At 40.0% G+C, this 16,452-nt stretch overlaps 1 protein-coding gene across 2 annotated transcripts in view; it reads left to right on the top strand.

Moving 5' to 3' along the window:
• Positions 1-16,099, top strand: part of klhl13 (kelch-like family member 13) — a 30,165-nt gene extending 14,066 nt beyond the window's left edge. For both annotated transcript variants that reach the window (XM_044042670.1, XM_044042669.1), the window contains 6 exons: positions 1,336-1,477; positions 2,883-3,015; positions 3,647-3,843; positions 4,988-5,783; positions 8,944-9,057; positions 14,961-16,099. In XM_044042670.1, the coding sequence (XP_043898605.1) occupies positions 1,336-1,477; positions 2,883-3,015; positions 3,647-3,843; positions 4,988-5,783; positions 8,944-9,057; positions 14,961-15,448 (1,870 nt within the window). In that variant the 3' untranslated portion in view covers positions 15,449-16,099. The remainder of the gene's footprint in view (positions 1-1,335; positions 1,478-2,882; positions 3,016-3,646; positions 3,844-4,987; positions 5,784-8,943; positions 9,058-14,960) is intronic.
• Positions 16,100-16,452: the final 353 nt, after the last annotated feature.

The following is a 16,452-nucleotide window of genomic DNA, read 5'->3' on the forward strand; positions in this document are numbered from 1 at the left end:
TCAAGCACTGTTCACAGGTCAGACACGAGACAAGACACAAATGTATTGTAATACTAAGCTAGACATTTTTGTTAAAGAGCATTTAATTAAAACTGCCCCCGTCCTTATCAAGTCTCTGATGCCACATTCATAGAATATTAGAGTAGTTTGAGAGTGCAGATGTAGTGTAATATTTTAAACTTGATTTTCATGTGTAAAATGCAGATTTTTCATTCATCACTATATGCTTCACCAACACAGGCTGTTGCTCTTTCGATAAAGGCTGCAGTCTCACTTTTCAAAGGAAGTTAACATGAGCTTGACAACAAAATGCAATCCCAATTGTTGGCTATGACATAACCTGAGACAGTTTTGCACTTTGGTAGCAGATGACAAATGCTTGACTGGTTTTGTGTGTAACACACTGTTGTATAGTGTTTCTTTCACACAAATAATGAGCACAATGACTTACTCTATTACCCTTGAGGCTTTGGGTCACACCTGCCATCTTTTCATATTAATTCCCCGTGGAACAGTCAAGGCCCAGGAGTTCCTGAATGAAGATCCCAATTGTTTGTGTTTACATATTTTTGTTTACACGGCACAAGGAATACCATTGGAACAAAATGTCATTATCCCATGGAGCAGATTTTCGATTACTTGGTATATGTCTGTTAAAGAGTACCAAATTGATAGCTGTTGAAAAGTACCTAGAAAAAAGAACTTTACTTTGCTGCCGTCGTTACTGGCCTTGTTTGATTCCAATAAGTAAAATATGACTCGTTTATTTTTGGTAAACTCATATCTAGTGTGTTCAAGTGGTAAATTTAATATCACACTTTTGTCCAAAGGGGTCTCTCACTCACTTTTTCTCACAGTAATTGCCGCAAAAGCCAGCAGGGCAAGGTGCTGCTTAGTCCATTGGGATCAATTTGTGGTTCAGTGTCTTTGCATTCTCTATGACATGTGCACAGGAGACACTGGGCATCATCAGTGGATGACCCACTATATGTCCAGAGCTACTGCCACCCCAAGAGGATATGGTCATTTGTGTGACTAAACTAGGTCAGGGTCTTGGAAAAATACCAGGATAATTATGAGATGGGAACATGAAATGCATCAACTACTGTAGTATTTGACCTTGCGCTGCTGGCTGTGCCATTAGTAGATTTCAAATCATGTATTTTGTCATAACAGTTGTTGACATATTGCTCTGAACCAAACTGTAACTGCAATATAATTGACAATCATTACCAGCAACAGTAATAGGTGATTTTTGATCATTGTTGCTGACATGTAGAAAGATGTCTTGTAGTAGTTTTTCTAACCTTTTTGAATTCTTCTTTTTCCCCATAGATCCCTCGTGGAGGACGACGACGCTCACATGAAAGTTGCTCTGGGCTATGGTGATATGGGCATTTCTGCTCACCTTCAGGCATCAAAGACTGGAAACACTCGATTTTTCACAAGCAACACACACAGCTCAGTTGTTCTTCAGGTGAGAGTTTTCCATTTTCTAGGGACTCACTATAATGTTTACATTTTTCTATGATGTTTCTTTGTCTTCCTGGAATTAATGTCTTTACCATTTTAAAACTACCCACACTATGATGTTTTAACAGCCCATTATTATTTAATATTCTTGATAATGTGATGTGAGTAACCAGAACTATTTGTGTTTTGACCGCTGTCTAAATTGACTAAGAGAGGACAGCATGGATATTATGATTTGCAGTGTCATACTTTGTTGTATCTAATAATAATAATAATAATAGTACATTTTATTTGTTGGCACTTTTCTTGACAATGACAGTGACACTTGTTCATTGTATAATACTGACAAAGAACATAAAGTACCCTCTTGCTGAGGTGTAGTCACACATTACATCTCATGCTAATGTTACGTTATGCCACGTTAATAAAAAGAAGAAGAAAATGGCTCCAGCATACCAGAGAACTAAATAATCTATCAAAATTATACCAGTACGCAGAAGCAAGCTGCTTCAGCATTTCACCACTTTGCATATATAGTAGTTACGATCATGCTGAAGTCGTAGTGCGTGCTGGCTTTGCACTGTTTGTTGCTGCCACAGCAGTGTCTGCCCTTCATCACCAGGTTTCATTAGAAATGATTGGCTGTTGGCTGCTTTTGCTGCTCATTAATCTTGGTGTCAGTGCACAGTAATGGAATGATAATGATTTTTCTAGGCCATCCTGAAACGATTCGGATTCTCTGGTAGTACAATCAGTCTTAGTTAGCTGGTGCATTTCAAAGCAACCCACCTAAATACTCAACATTGATTATTACAGGAGTCCTGCATCTGTTCTTTCATTAGATGTGGTTGTCTTTGAAATCCAGTGTGTTGATACTGTTCGACTGTAAGTGAGTGCACTCTGTAAAGAATGCAGTTTGAGGTCTACCACAGAATCTCAAATTGTAAATGTCGAAGTACCTAAAGGATACATTTTTTTTTGTAAAAGACTCCACAAAGAGTCACCACAGTTAATTATATTATGTGTTGATTAAAAATATGGGTGACAATGACAATTTATAATAAATATAAACAATTGTACTTTGCATCCCGGTTTGGGCCTTTCAGTGTGGAGTGTGCATGTCCAATTTCCTCCCTCATGTCCAAAAACATGTCAACAATTGAACACTTTAAATTGCCCATAGGTGTAAGTGTGTGAGTGAGTGGTTGTTCATCTCCATATGTTGGCCCTGCAACCTGTCCAGGGTGTAGCCCGTCTTTCGCCCTGCGTCAGCTGGGATTAGCACCAGCAGCCCTGCGACCTTCATGTGGAAGACAAAGCAGTAGACAATGGAATGGATCAACAATGGTATGAAGCCAATTTCTGATATAATGTAGCTAATGCAGCCCATCTCCTTTTGATGTTACAAGGGATTTGACCAGCTAAGGATAGAGGGTTTACTATGTGATGTCACCCTCGTGGCCGGAGATGGTGATGAGGCCTTCCCCGTGCATCGTGCCATGATGGCCTCCTCCTCTGACTATTTTAAAGCCATGTTCACAGGTGGGTCTACCAAGCATCTGGCTGACCTAATCTTCTGTTCAACAGTGAATGAATGTGCTTGTATTGATGTACTTTGTATGTGGGATGTGCATGTAGCTTTTTGAAAGTGATATATATATATTTTTTTGTATGAATTTGCCACTCTAGACATTTATTTTACAAGGTACACACATATGCATACATATATTAAATATACACATATTAATGCCTGTAATGATAGTAAGTTTGGGCATTTGACTTTTAAAATATGTCATTGAGTATGAGATGAAGAAAGTTTTGCAATGAGAAAAAGAGCTCGATAAAGTAGGAGGAGGGAAATTGTACTTGGCTCTTCTTTGTGGGATCTTTTTAGTGATAAGGAAGCTGTCTGAGCACAGATGCTGAGTGAAGGTTTCTAAGACCTTCAGTCCTTTGTGAACAAGCCCTTTGACACTGAAAATGAAAAATTTTATGCTGACATTAATTCAGAATGGGAAATGCATCCAGATGAAGTTCTGTTATTTCTTTTCTTTTCAGTCATGTCAGCGTTATTTTTCCTTTGATTAAATAGGCATGGCTGCTAACTGTCAGTCAAGTAAATAATGAGTCACACTTCATTTATTTGTATATCCGCTTCTCTCTCCTGATGCAGGTGGAATGAAGGAACAAGATTTAATGTGCATCAAGCTTCACGGAGTTAACCGAATAGGATTGAAAAAGATCATAGACTTTATCTACACGGCAAAGTTGTCACTCAACATGGAGAACCTGCAAGACACACTTGAGGCAGCCAGCTTTTTACAAATCCTTCCTGTGCTGGACTTTTGCAAGGTCTTTCTTATATCTGGGGTAAGGAATCAGACACACAAGTCACAGTGGCATCATTCTGACAGTTGAACCCAGATAGATTCAGATGGTTCTTACTACATGTTAAAGTCATTCTGTATTGACATAGGTGTGTGTCAGTATTTTCTTTGTTATATAGTCATAGACATTAATACCCTAAGGGATCAATAAAGTATAAGGAAAAAAATCATGACCCCGGTAGTCACTGTCTTCTATGTCCATGGTTCTCAAATTGTGGTACATAGAGTGGAGTTGAGGATTTTTGACTGGAGTGCATAGAAAATGAAAAAAATAACGAAAGAATAATACATTAAATAATAATTAGAGTAAATGCATCTCTTGCTTCATCCTAATCTAATTTGGCTATACCAGTGGCTGAAGTATATGTGAGGTAGAGGATGATGATGAGACAGCAAATGATCTTATTGGGATTAAATCTGCCTCCTGTAAAAAGTCTGTAACTGACTTTGCTCAATCTATTTACACCACTGTATTTTAACATTGGTGTTAATGGTGTTACTTCAAAAGCTCAATATTTTCTTTACTTGGTCTAAAATTTTTGAGAACCTCTGGTCTATGTTATGATATTGTTGCTGGTCTGGACAACAACCTTGGTTGCCATAGTAACCTCCACTGAGTAATGGACCAGCTTGGTTTCTTATCATTGCTTTCTTCAGCACACCATCAGTGTCTTGTTTAAACTAGAGACAGACACTGAGCTGTGGTTTGTAATAAATGACCTATGAGTGACCCATGGAAATACAAAAATCCCTTCACGCTTAGGAGAACTTTGAGTTCGAGGGGCCCAGCCCAACTTCAGGGAGAATACACTTGAAGTAGATTAAAGATTGAAGTAGAATCTGCTAAAGTCCAGTGAGCAGCAGTCTGAGGTGTAGAGCTTCGATTTACAAGACAGGGTTTTCACTGTGCAATGTAAACATTCTAGAACCCCCACACAACATCAACACAAGGCCAAAGTAAAAGCAGTTGTTAGTGTAGAGTGAAAGTTAATTTGATTGCGGCATTCATTGAGCTAAATCACTTTTATTCCTTAATTCAGGCTATCAAGTTTCTGTTAGTCAGGACATTACATTCTTCTCACAGTCATATGTAGCTCTCCAAGATTTTAATTTCTTCTTACTTGCAGGTTTCCCTCGACAACTGTGTGGAGGTGGGCCGCATTGCCAACACGTATAACCTCACAGAGGTGGACAAATATGTCAATAACTTCATCCTGAAGAACTTCCCCTCATTGCTTGGCACGGGGGAATTTGTGAAGCTGCCATTTGAACGACTGGCTTTTGTGCTGTCCAGTAACAGCTTGAAACACTGCACTGAATTGGACCTGTTTAAGGCGGCTTGCCGCTGGCTACGCTATGAAGACGGTCGGATGGACTTCGCCGCAAAGCTCATGAAGAACATCCGCTTTCCCCTCATGAACCCACAGGAGCTCATCAATCATGTGCAGACAGTAGACTTTATGCGCACGGACAACACCTGCGTCAACCTTCTCCTGGAAGCTAGCAACTACCAAATGATGCCCTACATGCAGCCAGTTATGCAGTCAGAACGGACAGCCATCCGCTCAGACAGTGCCCACCTGGTCACCCTGGGTGGTGTTCTGCGTCAGCAGCTTGTTGTAAGTAAGGAGCTGCGTCTTTTTGACGAGAAGGCTCATGAGTGGAAGGCGCTGGCACCCATGGATGCACCACGCTACCAACACGGCATCGCAGTCATTGGCAACTTTCTCTACGTGGTGGGTGGCCAAAGCAATTACGACACCAAAGGCAAAACGGCAGTGGACACAGTGTTCCGGTACGATCCTCGCTACAACAAGTGGATCCAGGTGGCATGCCTTAATGAAAAACGTACCTTCTTCCACCTCAGTGCACTCAAGGGATACCTCTATGCTGTTGGTGGAAGGAATGCTGCCGGAGAGCTTGGTGAGTTTATCTCTGTGCTTGTTTGTTTTGTCTGTGTTTTTAAGTAACAACACAAAATCTTTTTATTAATATTTAATGAGATTATACCCTTGAAAGAAGAGAAGAAGTTTAAGTGCACAAAGTAGGTTTAATAAGGCTGCGACCATAATGACACTGCTAATTAATAGGTTAAGTTATTCATACATACATATATATATATATATTGTTGGCTGTTTCCTCTGTGAGGATATGCGTATTATCATGAACACCACATAGAGGAGCATTTCAAAACACATACTACAATGCATATTTACTGTAGTGAAATTGAAATAGTTTATTTTAATATGCCGGTGATAATTAATCTAATTAAATTTACACTGGTGCCAATCGCAGCTGACTCGGGGAGAAATGAGGGACAGGTTGCCAGTCTATCACAGGATATTGTCTTGTTATCCTACTATAAATCAGAAAATTAGCAGGCACAAACAATTCTATTGTCACCATGTGTTTTTTCTTATATACCAGGCAATGAATGGGACACTGGAATTGTCAGTAAATTGATCATTGTGGATTTTTTCTTTCTAAAAGCCTCAACAAAGACATGTTGGAAAAGCAAAATAAGCAAAAATATTATTGCATGAAAACAATATTCATACTCCGTTTTCATGGCAGAAATGTGTTGTTTTATTTTGGTAAGGTATTGTTTTGGATTGTGCTGTACTATTATCATGTAACAAAGATAAGTTAACATCCTCATGGTTGATGGATTGTGATATCTATATCTCTTTGCTGCAGTTTTGGTTGTTATTGGTGAGTAACTGACTCTGCCAGAGTAACTGTGGACCACAGCGAGGTGCCACCCAGTACTTAAATTCTGCTCTGTGACTGCAGTGGACAGAGCGAGGCCACTGTGTGAGCAGTCTCCTCCTCTGGGTTATAATTAGACCAAGGAGCACAGCCTCACTTCACTGCCTGTCTACACAACTGACTTTTACTGCTCTACGTTCTACTGCTCTTTCACTGCATGTGGTTTATCCTTGATGTTTTTATAGGATGGGCCCATCCCCTGCCTAAAATTAGATTGCTCTGGGCATGTCATGCGGGTGTGGTTTTATTGTTGCATTTAAATTTCAGAATTATACATAAAAAAAGCTTATTTCAGGACTGATACAGGGAGAAGTCTTTGTAGCATTAATAGTTGTTTTGTACTTTTTTGTACATCGACAGGGTTTTGCAGATGGTACTATATAAACTAACCAAAAATCTCTTTCTGTTTTTTTGAAGATCCCTTGCTTTACTCTTTGATTTTGCAGCGGGGTTGTTGTGGCTTCATAAACCTACACTTCAACAAAGCGGCCCAACACACTCATGTTCAGCAGAAAACCAATCTTTTTCTCTTTAAAGAAAATTTAAATCCAAACAGATCAGCCCACAAAGGGCCCTATGATCTGCTGTCTTCCTCCGTTACCAACATCCCCAAACTAAAACAAATAGATACAAGAGTAACAAAACAGAGCTGTATATCATACTGAACCTAATAATATTACCACTGCAACCACTGCTGAGATGGAGAGGAGAGAGAAAGAACAGTCCTGCGCTCTCATTTTTCTCTCCATTAGGCAGAACATTATACACTTAAGGCAAAAGAGACACCTTGAGATTAATTTATATTTTGCACATTTTAACAAGGGCTATTAAAGACATCTAATGGTGAAACTGCATATTGTAACAAACAACACTCATTTCTGTCCTTTTCAAGAAAGGCCACTTTCTTTTCAAAGAAAGCAAAAGCAAATCAAGTCATTTCCTGCTAATCATCTCGCTATTTGGATTAACTGGCCTTCACAGTATTTTTATTTGTATCATTCGGTTCCATTGCCTGTCAACATCCACCACCTTATTAGAGACCACTGATATAAGGAAATAATGCTACAGGAGCCATTACCAAAATATCCCCATACATTTTGGGTGAATAGCCTGCAGCAAGAGAAATTCATGTTCATTTGGAATGTGACCTTTTACAGTCAATCTCAAGAAAGTCTGTTTGAAAATCTGATCTGATCTCATTTGACTGATCTGTGTTCTTGTAAATTAAATTATTCAAGACATCAGTCTCGGGGTTTGTTGAAGTTAAACAACCAATAATCTTAGTTCACTTGTATGTTAGGCCATCATTTCTCATTTGGTTTGTTGAAGAGTTCCAATCATGACTCGTTCTAGATAGATCTGTTAAGTTCAGCCAATGTTTTTGAGTATGACTCCCACTTCCACTGAGCACACATGAGATTTTGTGTACCAGTGCACAGGCTGACTTTGATAATAGCTTCTGAGCAAGCACAGGAAAGTGTTCACTCATTTTCCCTGCTGAGATTTCTCCAGCTGGCCCAGAGATGAATCCTGAGCTTACTACTCTGTTTTGGAATTTATCAATCATTTTTAGAAGTCAGTGATTTAACCAAAGAACAAAACCAAAATCTTTTTTTTTACTGTCTTTTTTTGAAGTCTAGCCATCACTGCCTGTGATATGCATCCTTTTTATCCTGTTATATGCAAATTAAACTCCCCATCCTCTGGGAAGATAAGAACAAAAGATAACTTATCTGCGGTGAACAGTGCTCTACTAAAATGAACACTCCTGAAAGCTCCTCATGTTTGATGATAGTGCTTTATACAATGGCTAAAGAGTGTGCAACACATACTCTTATTTAAATCTAAAAAATACTGTATATCCCTCGATATTTTGGCATACATCTTCTCCAGCTGGCTGCCGAAATCGCTCTGCATCTAATTTACACCATTTTTGTAAAAAAGCCGGAGAGCCCACAGGTTGATAAACCCTTGCTGCTTGGTAAGAGGCCATTCGGCCATCAATCACCCGCAGACGAGCATCACTCATGAGTCCCACTGTCCTCATTCCTGGTTCTCACAGATATAATGAAACCACCCTCAGGGACCTTCAGACAAAAGATCTTGCAATCTCTCCATTTCCTGAGCGGTCGGTGCGTTGAGTACTGGTGGGGATGTGTACTCTGTGTTTAAGTCTGCATTTTAGCTCCCACGCTGAGACCCTCCAAGGCCTCATTTGCTGCTGTTTGTCCTCCTTAGTTGTGTCTTGACCTACTTTCAACTAATACGTTCTCTCTCTCTCTCTGTTTTTTTTTCTTCCATCTTTTTCCTCAAGCTACTGTGGAGTGCTACAACCCAAGGACAAATGAATGGACTTATGTTGCCAAAATGAATGAGCCACATTATGGCCATGCTGGGACAGTGTATGGCGGTTATATGTATATTTCAGGTAAGTGGCTTCAGTTTTGATCAGCCAAAATAAAGGATATGTTATGCTCTAGGTATGTGTAGTGAGTTTAAAAATAGATTCCGTGCCCTTGAATGAATTTCTGTTTGTTGTGATTGTACGTGTGATATTTTTTTTCCATTTTTTTTCCCCCCTTCTTGTTAAGTATTATCTTATTCCATTCAGGACCATTAAAATCTATGATTATGTAGTTACCTCATGATAACTACTTCAAGCTCTGCTGCATGTATCATACAGTGCCATGAGTCATCAAGAGAGAGGGTTTTGTGTGCGCACACAAAATCTGGCAGTAGTCCTCACAGAGACCAAAACCTTATCCTAATGAGGCAGACTGGTTTAGTTAGGGCTAAGATTTGTGGTTAGGTTTATGCATTAGGGGGATTTAGGGCACTGTGTTTTGTTTAGACTGGTCCAAATAAACAGAAGTCAGTACATGTTCTTAAAAGGATAGCCGAGCCAACCTGTGTGTGTTCATGTTTGGTAGCAACAACAGCAAAAAAATCAAGCTTCATTTAATGACTGTTGATAACACATCTGTATTACAATTTGTATCTGGAATTTGCTGTTAAGTTGTTGTTGTTAAATAGTGATAAGGGAACTTTCGAGTTGTTGAGATTTGTTAGTGCTTTCTAACAGTATGTTAATAGGCGTTTTAAAGAGCACACTGGTTAAGTTAGTTAACATATACTTTGGGCTTCGGTACTCGGAGCTGAGGGTGGACATTGAAATGAGGCCTTTTGTCAGTCAGCACTTGCTCACTCTCTCGGTGTCACCTCAGTACTTCACACTGCACAGGATTGAAAACAAGTCCTGCAGTATGGAGATGAGCCCTAGCTTCCCACTGTGACTAATCCAGAGCGATGCTACGAAGTAAAAGGGAGAAGAGGATGTGGAAGAATGGAGTAGAGGACTGAAACCTGTGTAGGAGGTGAAACGTAGTGCAGTCTGTGTTAATCCCTCCCAGCTGTGGGCACAATAGTCTTTGTACAACACACAAATATGAACAAAGAAAGGATGTAACAAGAGTTTTCATGAATGTATGGATATGTTGGCATGACAGAGATATAGAAGACAACATAAAATATGAAATTAGGGGGTTTGTACAATTTATAGACATTTGTGTAACACCAGTAAAAAGAAGCAGTAAATCATAAATATTAATAATAAATAAGATCTTTGCAAATATCGCCAAGGAAATAAATATTTGCACTTTTGAGTAGTGAAGCAATTACACTTACAGCTTAAAGAAAGAACTCGGAGCACAAACCTCTGCCAAGTTTGTGCTCATTTTCCCACAGTAGCAATATACTTGTGTCCCGAGACAATTTCATCATTATCCGTCCTTTATTTTTTTGAGTTGTGCTGTTCTCATCCAGACAACTGGAGCTGAAACAAACAATTACTAAATTAAGTAACAACTATTTTGATAATCGACTAATCGGTTCAAAGCTTTTTTCATGATTAAAACAAGATTTCAGATTATTTAAGCTTCTTAAATGTGAGTATCTTCATTTCTTTGCTCTGGATAACAAAGAAATCATTAAAAGTGAAAAAACAAGACATTTGAAAACATCATCGTTTCCAGGTTTGATGAACACCGATCAACATTTTTAAGGTTTTCTGATATTTTAAATAATCAACAGATCATCGATTATGAAAATAATTGTTAGTTGCAGCTCTTATAACGTCAGAATTTCTACTCACACATTTATGAGTATCTGGGGAATATTAGCTTTATAATTGTGAGTAGCTTTGTTAACATCCATAAATGTCTTTGCACAATTCACAGACTTTGTTTACACGACCACCTGCGAGGCTTTGACGGAAAAAACTGAACATCTCATAAGCAATAATATTAAGTTAATTTACAATGCTGGTGCTGAGCAGCATACGTGTGCATTGTTCCATTAGATACACTCTCTGATTTTTGATTACCGTGCACACCACCAGTGAATTTAATGTCATAATCCACAGATCTCATCATTCTTGCAGGTCACTCTATATACAGCACATTACCTGCCTTATTAGCTCTGTTTATATCATGTTAATGATTCACAACCTAACAATTAGTGTGTCTGTTTTTTTTTCCTTGGTCTCTCTTACTTTCAGGAAAAAAGTGACCATTAAGTCCCCTTTAATTTGATTATATATTAAATGCTGAAATGCTGATATGCTTGTAGTGATTATTTATACAAACAAGAGAGCTCATCTTTTCAAACCATTTTAATTAGTTATTATTCCACTTGGCAGGCATAAGAAGTGGGGCATGTTCGGGACATGCAGTCCTCATGATTTGACAAGCCCAACATTGCTCACAGTGGAGCAAAGATGAAAGACATAGTTTTACTTTTTTTACAGTAAATAACTGAAGTGATAAACAACATAACAGCGGAGGACCACACTAATCTGCTGCTAGGCACCTGCTTTTTTATAATTGTTCTGCTTCAGGCTGTACTCTGCAGTACATGGGATTTATTGTTCACTCCTTTGATATTATAATGACTTCTTTTTTTTTTGTTGGTTTCATGTTTCAATGAGGCAGGTAATAGCCAGCCAGCTCACCCAGCTGTCACAATAGTGAAATAGGTAAATTTCGCTGTTGTAACAGCCGGGTGTGCTGTGACACATTGTCACACGTTGCACCTGCAGCAGCTAAAACTGCGTGTGGGGAGGAAATGAACATTTGCATGTTCCAGATTAGAGCAGGTTGGACAGTTTTATGAATACAGCTGTGGGTTATAACCCAAGAGAGAAATGTGTATGGCTCATTTAGGAACTGTAAAGTGCTCTGACTGGTCGTTAAGACCTCAAAACCGCTATATATATATATGTAATATAAATATATACATATATATATATATATAGTTATATATATATAGTTATATATATGTGTATATATATATGTGTATGTATATATATATATATGTATATGTATATATGAGTTTATATATGTATATACATATATATATATATATATATATATATATATTTTATTTTTTTATTTTTATTTTTTTAACTATTTTCTCTCTTGAACACAATAGTGCTTTTGCTAAGGTGCAGCTAAACAAGCTCCAAGCTTTAGAGGAACGTTCTTGCACTAAGGTCCTACTGTCTCACCACAGTCTTCTCACAGCTGAGCTGAGCTGTGTGGTGCTGTCTGAAAGTATTCTGTCAGCTGGATGAAGCTGACACATGCACTCAGCCTGCAGACCGTCACAGCTCAAGTGGTGTAGCAGAGTTCAGACATAAGTACTGAACCGGTGCAGAGCCACAACTGCCTGTGCTTCACAGTGAGACCCATTAAAAGCGATTATTTCTTTGTTTGATGAGTGCTGTCATCTACAAAAAAAGACCCTCTATGCTTTGACTAATTTGGATTGATCATTTCAAGTTATTTCCTCGGTTTTATGGCTTATGGATGCATCAGGAATCCAGAAATCTACATCTGTGGTTTTAAAATAGCGATAGTTGAAATATTATGCATATTAAAATGCTGTAATTGCACCTTTTGCACATAACAGCAGTGCATTCCTTTTTGCCATGTCATTTAAAAGTGTGTGTGTGTGTGTGAAATGTATGCTTGACTTGCTCTCTCAAACAAAATCCCACAATGCAATAGAAAAAGTCGTTTCCCACTTTCTGCTAATAAAGTGCATTTAGCGTCAAGCATTGTTGCATGAGTCCACGTTCCTCAGCGGCCTGGAGTCACAGTGGAATTTCACTTTTCCTTTTCACTCAAATAAATGACCATCCATTACTGTGTATTATACAGAGAGCAGTGAATGACATATTTGAAATTGCATTGTGGGATCTAATGTCCCTGTAGTGATTGATAACCACACACAAATGCCACAAAGCTGCACGAATGGTTCAGTATTGCTTTCCAATGCTGCTTTTACTGAAAAAAAATCGTACCTGTCTCGGGACAATAATGTACAGCACTGTGAAATTTCATTAGCTTTTACAGTCCCCACGGATCTTGCTGTATGCTAATGTAGATCTTTATGTTCTCGCAGCTATAGCCTGTCTGTCTTCAGCAGTGTGCATCTTTGAACGATCTGACTGTACACGCGCGTGTTCAAATCCGTTTGTTGGTATTTGCCGATCTTACGGTCCAGTGAAAGAAACTGTTGTTGGTGCTGGTGTTAATGGACCTGTAGCGTCTGTCAAAGGGCAGCTGGTGTAACAGATGGCGTGCAGGGTGGGCAGAGTCTTCTCTAAAGAGGGAGTTTTCTATAATATTCATACACGCACATTAATATTCTGCCTTTTAAATACAATAAATAGACTGATTTTATACAGCGGTTTTGTATTCTAGTGCTAGTCCATTCACACAGTGATTGATTCTATTTCGAGCACATTTATCACGTCTATCGCCCCCAGTTATACCCTGCCGCTGTACATGACAGTGGTAAATTGGGGTTCAGTATCTTGCCACACTTTGACTGGAGGAAGCAGGATTAGAACCACCAATCTTCCAGTTAGTGGACAACCTACACGTCAGCTCATCAGTGTTACAGTATTTTCAACTTTTCAAGCTGTAAAGTGATGATAAAATATTTAATGTACACAATTGTTTTGTATCTGACGGTGTCCTCTTCTAATTTCTCATTAATAGCACCTGAGTAAGCATTAAGGTAGCAGGATACGGATCAGACATCATCAAATCAGGCCAAAGCCCTTAAACTGATTCATAATGACTGCAGAGCCTCTTCAAAGAGAAATTGGAGGAGCCTATGCCAACTCCAACATTGTGCTCTTATCAGTTTTTAAATGGCTGACTTGTCCGTTCGATAAAGAAAATGGAGAGTTAGGCTATCTTTGGATGTGAGCAGTTAAGGTGGCACAGCATCACAGATCAGAGCCGTGGCAGCTGAATAGACACCTCAGGCCACAACAATAAACCAAGCACGCCATCACCGGGCAGCAACAAAATAGGGATTCTGCCTCTACCCGGCATGCGCTGCAAATCTTCACCTCATTTGGTCCTAGTCAGTCTGGCAGGAGGTGGGTGGGGGCTTGGCGCCTTGGCTTCCACCCAAATGCATGCTGGGATTGTGTTCCTCTTTATTTTAAGCCTTCCCTGTAGACATGTCCCGTTTTTTGTTTTTTTTCTTCCTTCATCCCCACTTTCCCTCAGCTTTTTGTGTCTCGGCATCGACAGACTGTTTGTGCATATGTGAATGAAAGCTTTGTACTGAGTGCTCATCATTAACATTATACCACTCTCTAGAAAAGAGGCGGAGCGCTCTGGTTTGTGCCGTTATGACTTAACCTGCGCGTTGATTGTTAAGTTTGAGTTCAGTTTTAAAAATGCTTGATGTTGACTTTCGATGCTCACAATGTTTCCACCATTTTGGCTGATGTGGGCATTAATATGTCTGAGGCTGCTGATGTCAACATGATGTTTTGTGGGCACAAGTGAGCTAAACCATTCTCTAAAACACCAAAGCACCTGGCCAGTGGCAACTGTACTTCAACCTCACGTGACTAGTAGTAAGGGTAATTTATCGGCGTGCACATAGAGGGGAAAGAGTCTGTCGCTGTGTGGATCAAAGCACTACATTAGCTGCTTTAACATGAAATAAGATCATAATTAGAATGGATTGTGTTCACACAATGTTGTTGTTGTTGTTGTCCACAACAAACTGCCTGCTCGGGAATGTGGTCACATGCATCCCAAAACCTCCTCCAAATCCGTTTTTTTGTGATTGGATCTGAACCTTAAATACTGTCTGTATGTAATCAGATCACTTAGGATTGATGTTGATACCAGATCTGAACCAGGTCTGATTGACAAGTCTGCTAAGCTGTCTTTAGATCAGTTTGGAGACTAAATTGCTTCTTTTCTTCTTCTTTCTTCCCTCCTCTTCTTCTTGCTGCAGGGGGAATCACTCATGACACTTTTCAGAAGGAGCTGATGTGTTTTGACCCAGATGCAGATAAATGGACTCACAAAGCACCCATGACGACAGTTCGCGGCCTACACTGCATGTGCACGGTGGGGGACCGCCTATACGTGATCGGAGGCAATCACTTCCGAGGCACCAGCGACTACGACGACGTGCTGAGCTGCGAATACTACTCCCCCGCTCTCGATTTGTGGACACCTATTGCCGCCATGTTGCGGGGTCAGAGCGACGTGGGCGTGGCCGTGTTCGAGAACAAGATCTACGTGGTGGGCGGCTACTCCTGGAACAATCGCTGCATGGTGGAAATAGTACAGAAGTATGACCCCGAAAAAGACGAATGGCACAAAGTATTTGACTTACCCGAGTCGCTGGGCGGGATCCGGGCCTGCACACTCACAGTTTTCCCCCCTGAGGATATTTCGGGCTCACCCTCCAGAGAGTCGCCCCTTTCAGCACCTTGATGAGCAAAGGGGGGTCGGGCATATCTTGCTCAAACACCTGTAACTCCTTGCCCACAGAACCCCCTCAACAAACACACCTTAGAGACATTGTTTGCACTTCCTCTTTGGACTGCATCTGTACTGCATCCCCAAGTGTCCCCTTCACCTTCCCCTGAGCTGTGCAGAAACCCCTCCCTAAGTGGTTAAACCTACATACCGATACGGTTTGGCAACCTAATTACACGTTAACGTTGCATACTCGGTATATTTTGGCAGGAAATACCTTGACTTGAAAAGTGACTTTGCAAATCAACTTTTCTACCTGATGTCTACAGAGTTTTCTTATGTCTCGTTTCTTGAGGTGTTCTACCTTGAGATGCTGACTACCACACTTGACTGTCTCTTCTAGTCTATGCCAGGTTAGCTGCAGGTGACCCCAGACGGCATAACTACCTATAGTTATGCCGTCCCTAGACAGATGAGCTCACACACAGCTGGTTTTTAACTCAGGGGTTGGCCCAGGCCCCATCAACGTCTCTCTCTCTCTCTCTCTCTCTCTCTCTCTCTCTCTCTCTCTCTCTCTCGTACAGTTTCACTCCTTTCCTGCTATTGCTCTGAAACTGTTAACAGAATGGTGTTTTCTAAATTTAATAAACATGGTTTTAAAAGTAATTGAATGTTGTCGTCGCTGACTGCAGCAGAATCAAGAGTCAAACCTCAGTATCCCCAAAAGTGGACAATGACTCACGATGGGTTACGGCGAGGTGGAAAGTACAGAATCTACAGTTAGACTATGGCTGAAAACACCCACGTAGGGTTCTAGAAGTGGATTCTACTGCTAAATATAATTAGGTTTTTTAAGTTTCAGTTGGACAGTCAGTCGACGGGTTGATTGGGCTCGAGGTAATTGGACAGAAGTGATGGTGATTTCACTGAAGCCTCTCGCCTGGTACAATATATGTGTTCATTAATGAGCAGTGGGAGAGCAGCAGCCTGCCTTTCTCTTTGTTTTGTAAACTTCACTG

This window comes from Solea senegalensis, linkage group LG13 (assembly GCF_019176455.1).
Source record: "Solea senegalensis isolate Sse05_10M linkage group LG13, IFAPA_SoseM_1, whole genome shotgun sequence".
NCBI lineage: Eukaryota > Metazoa > Chordata > Actinopteri > Pleuronectiformes > Soleidae > Solea > Solea senegalensis.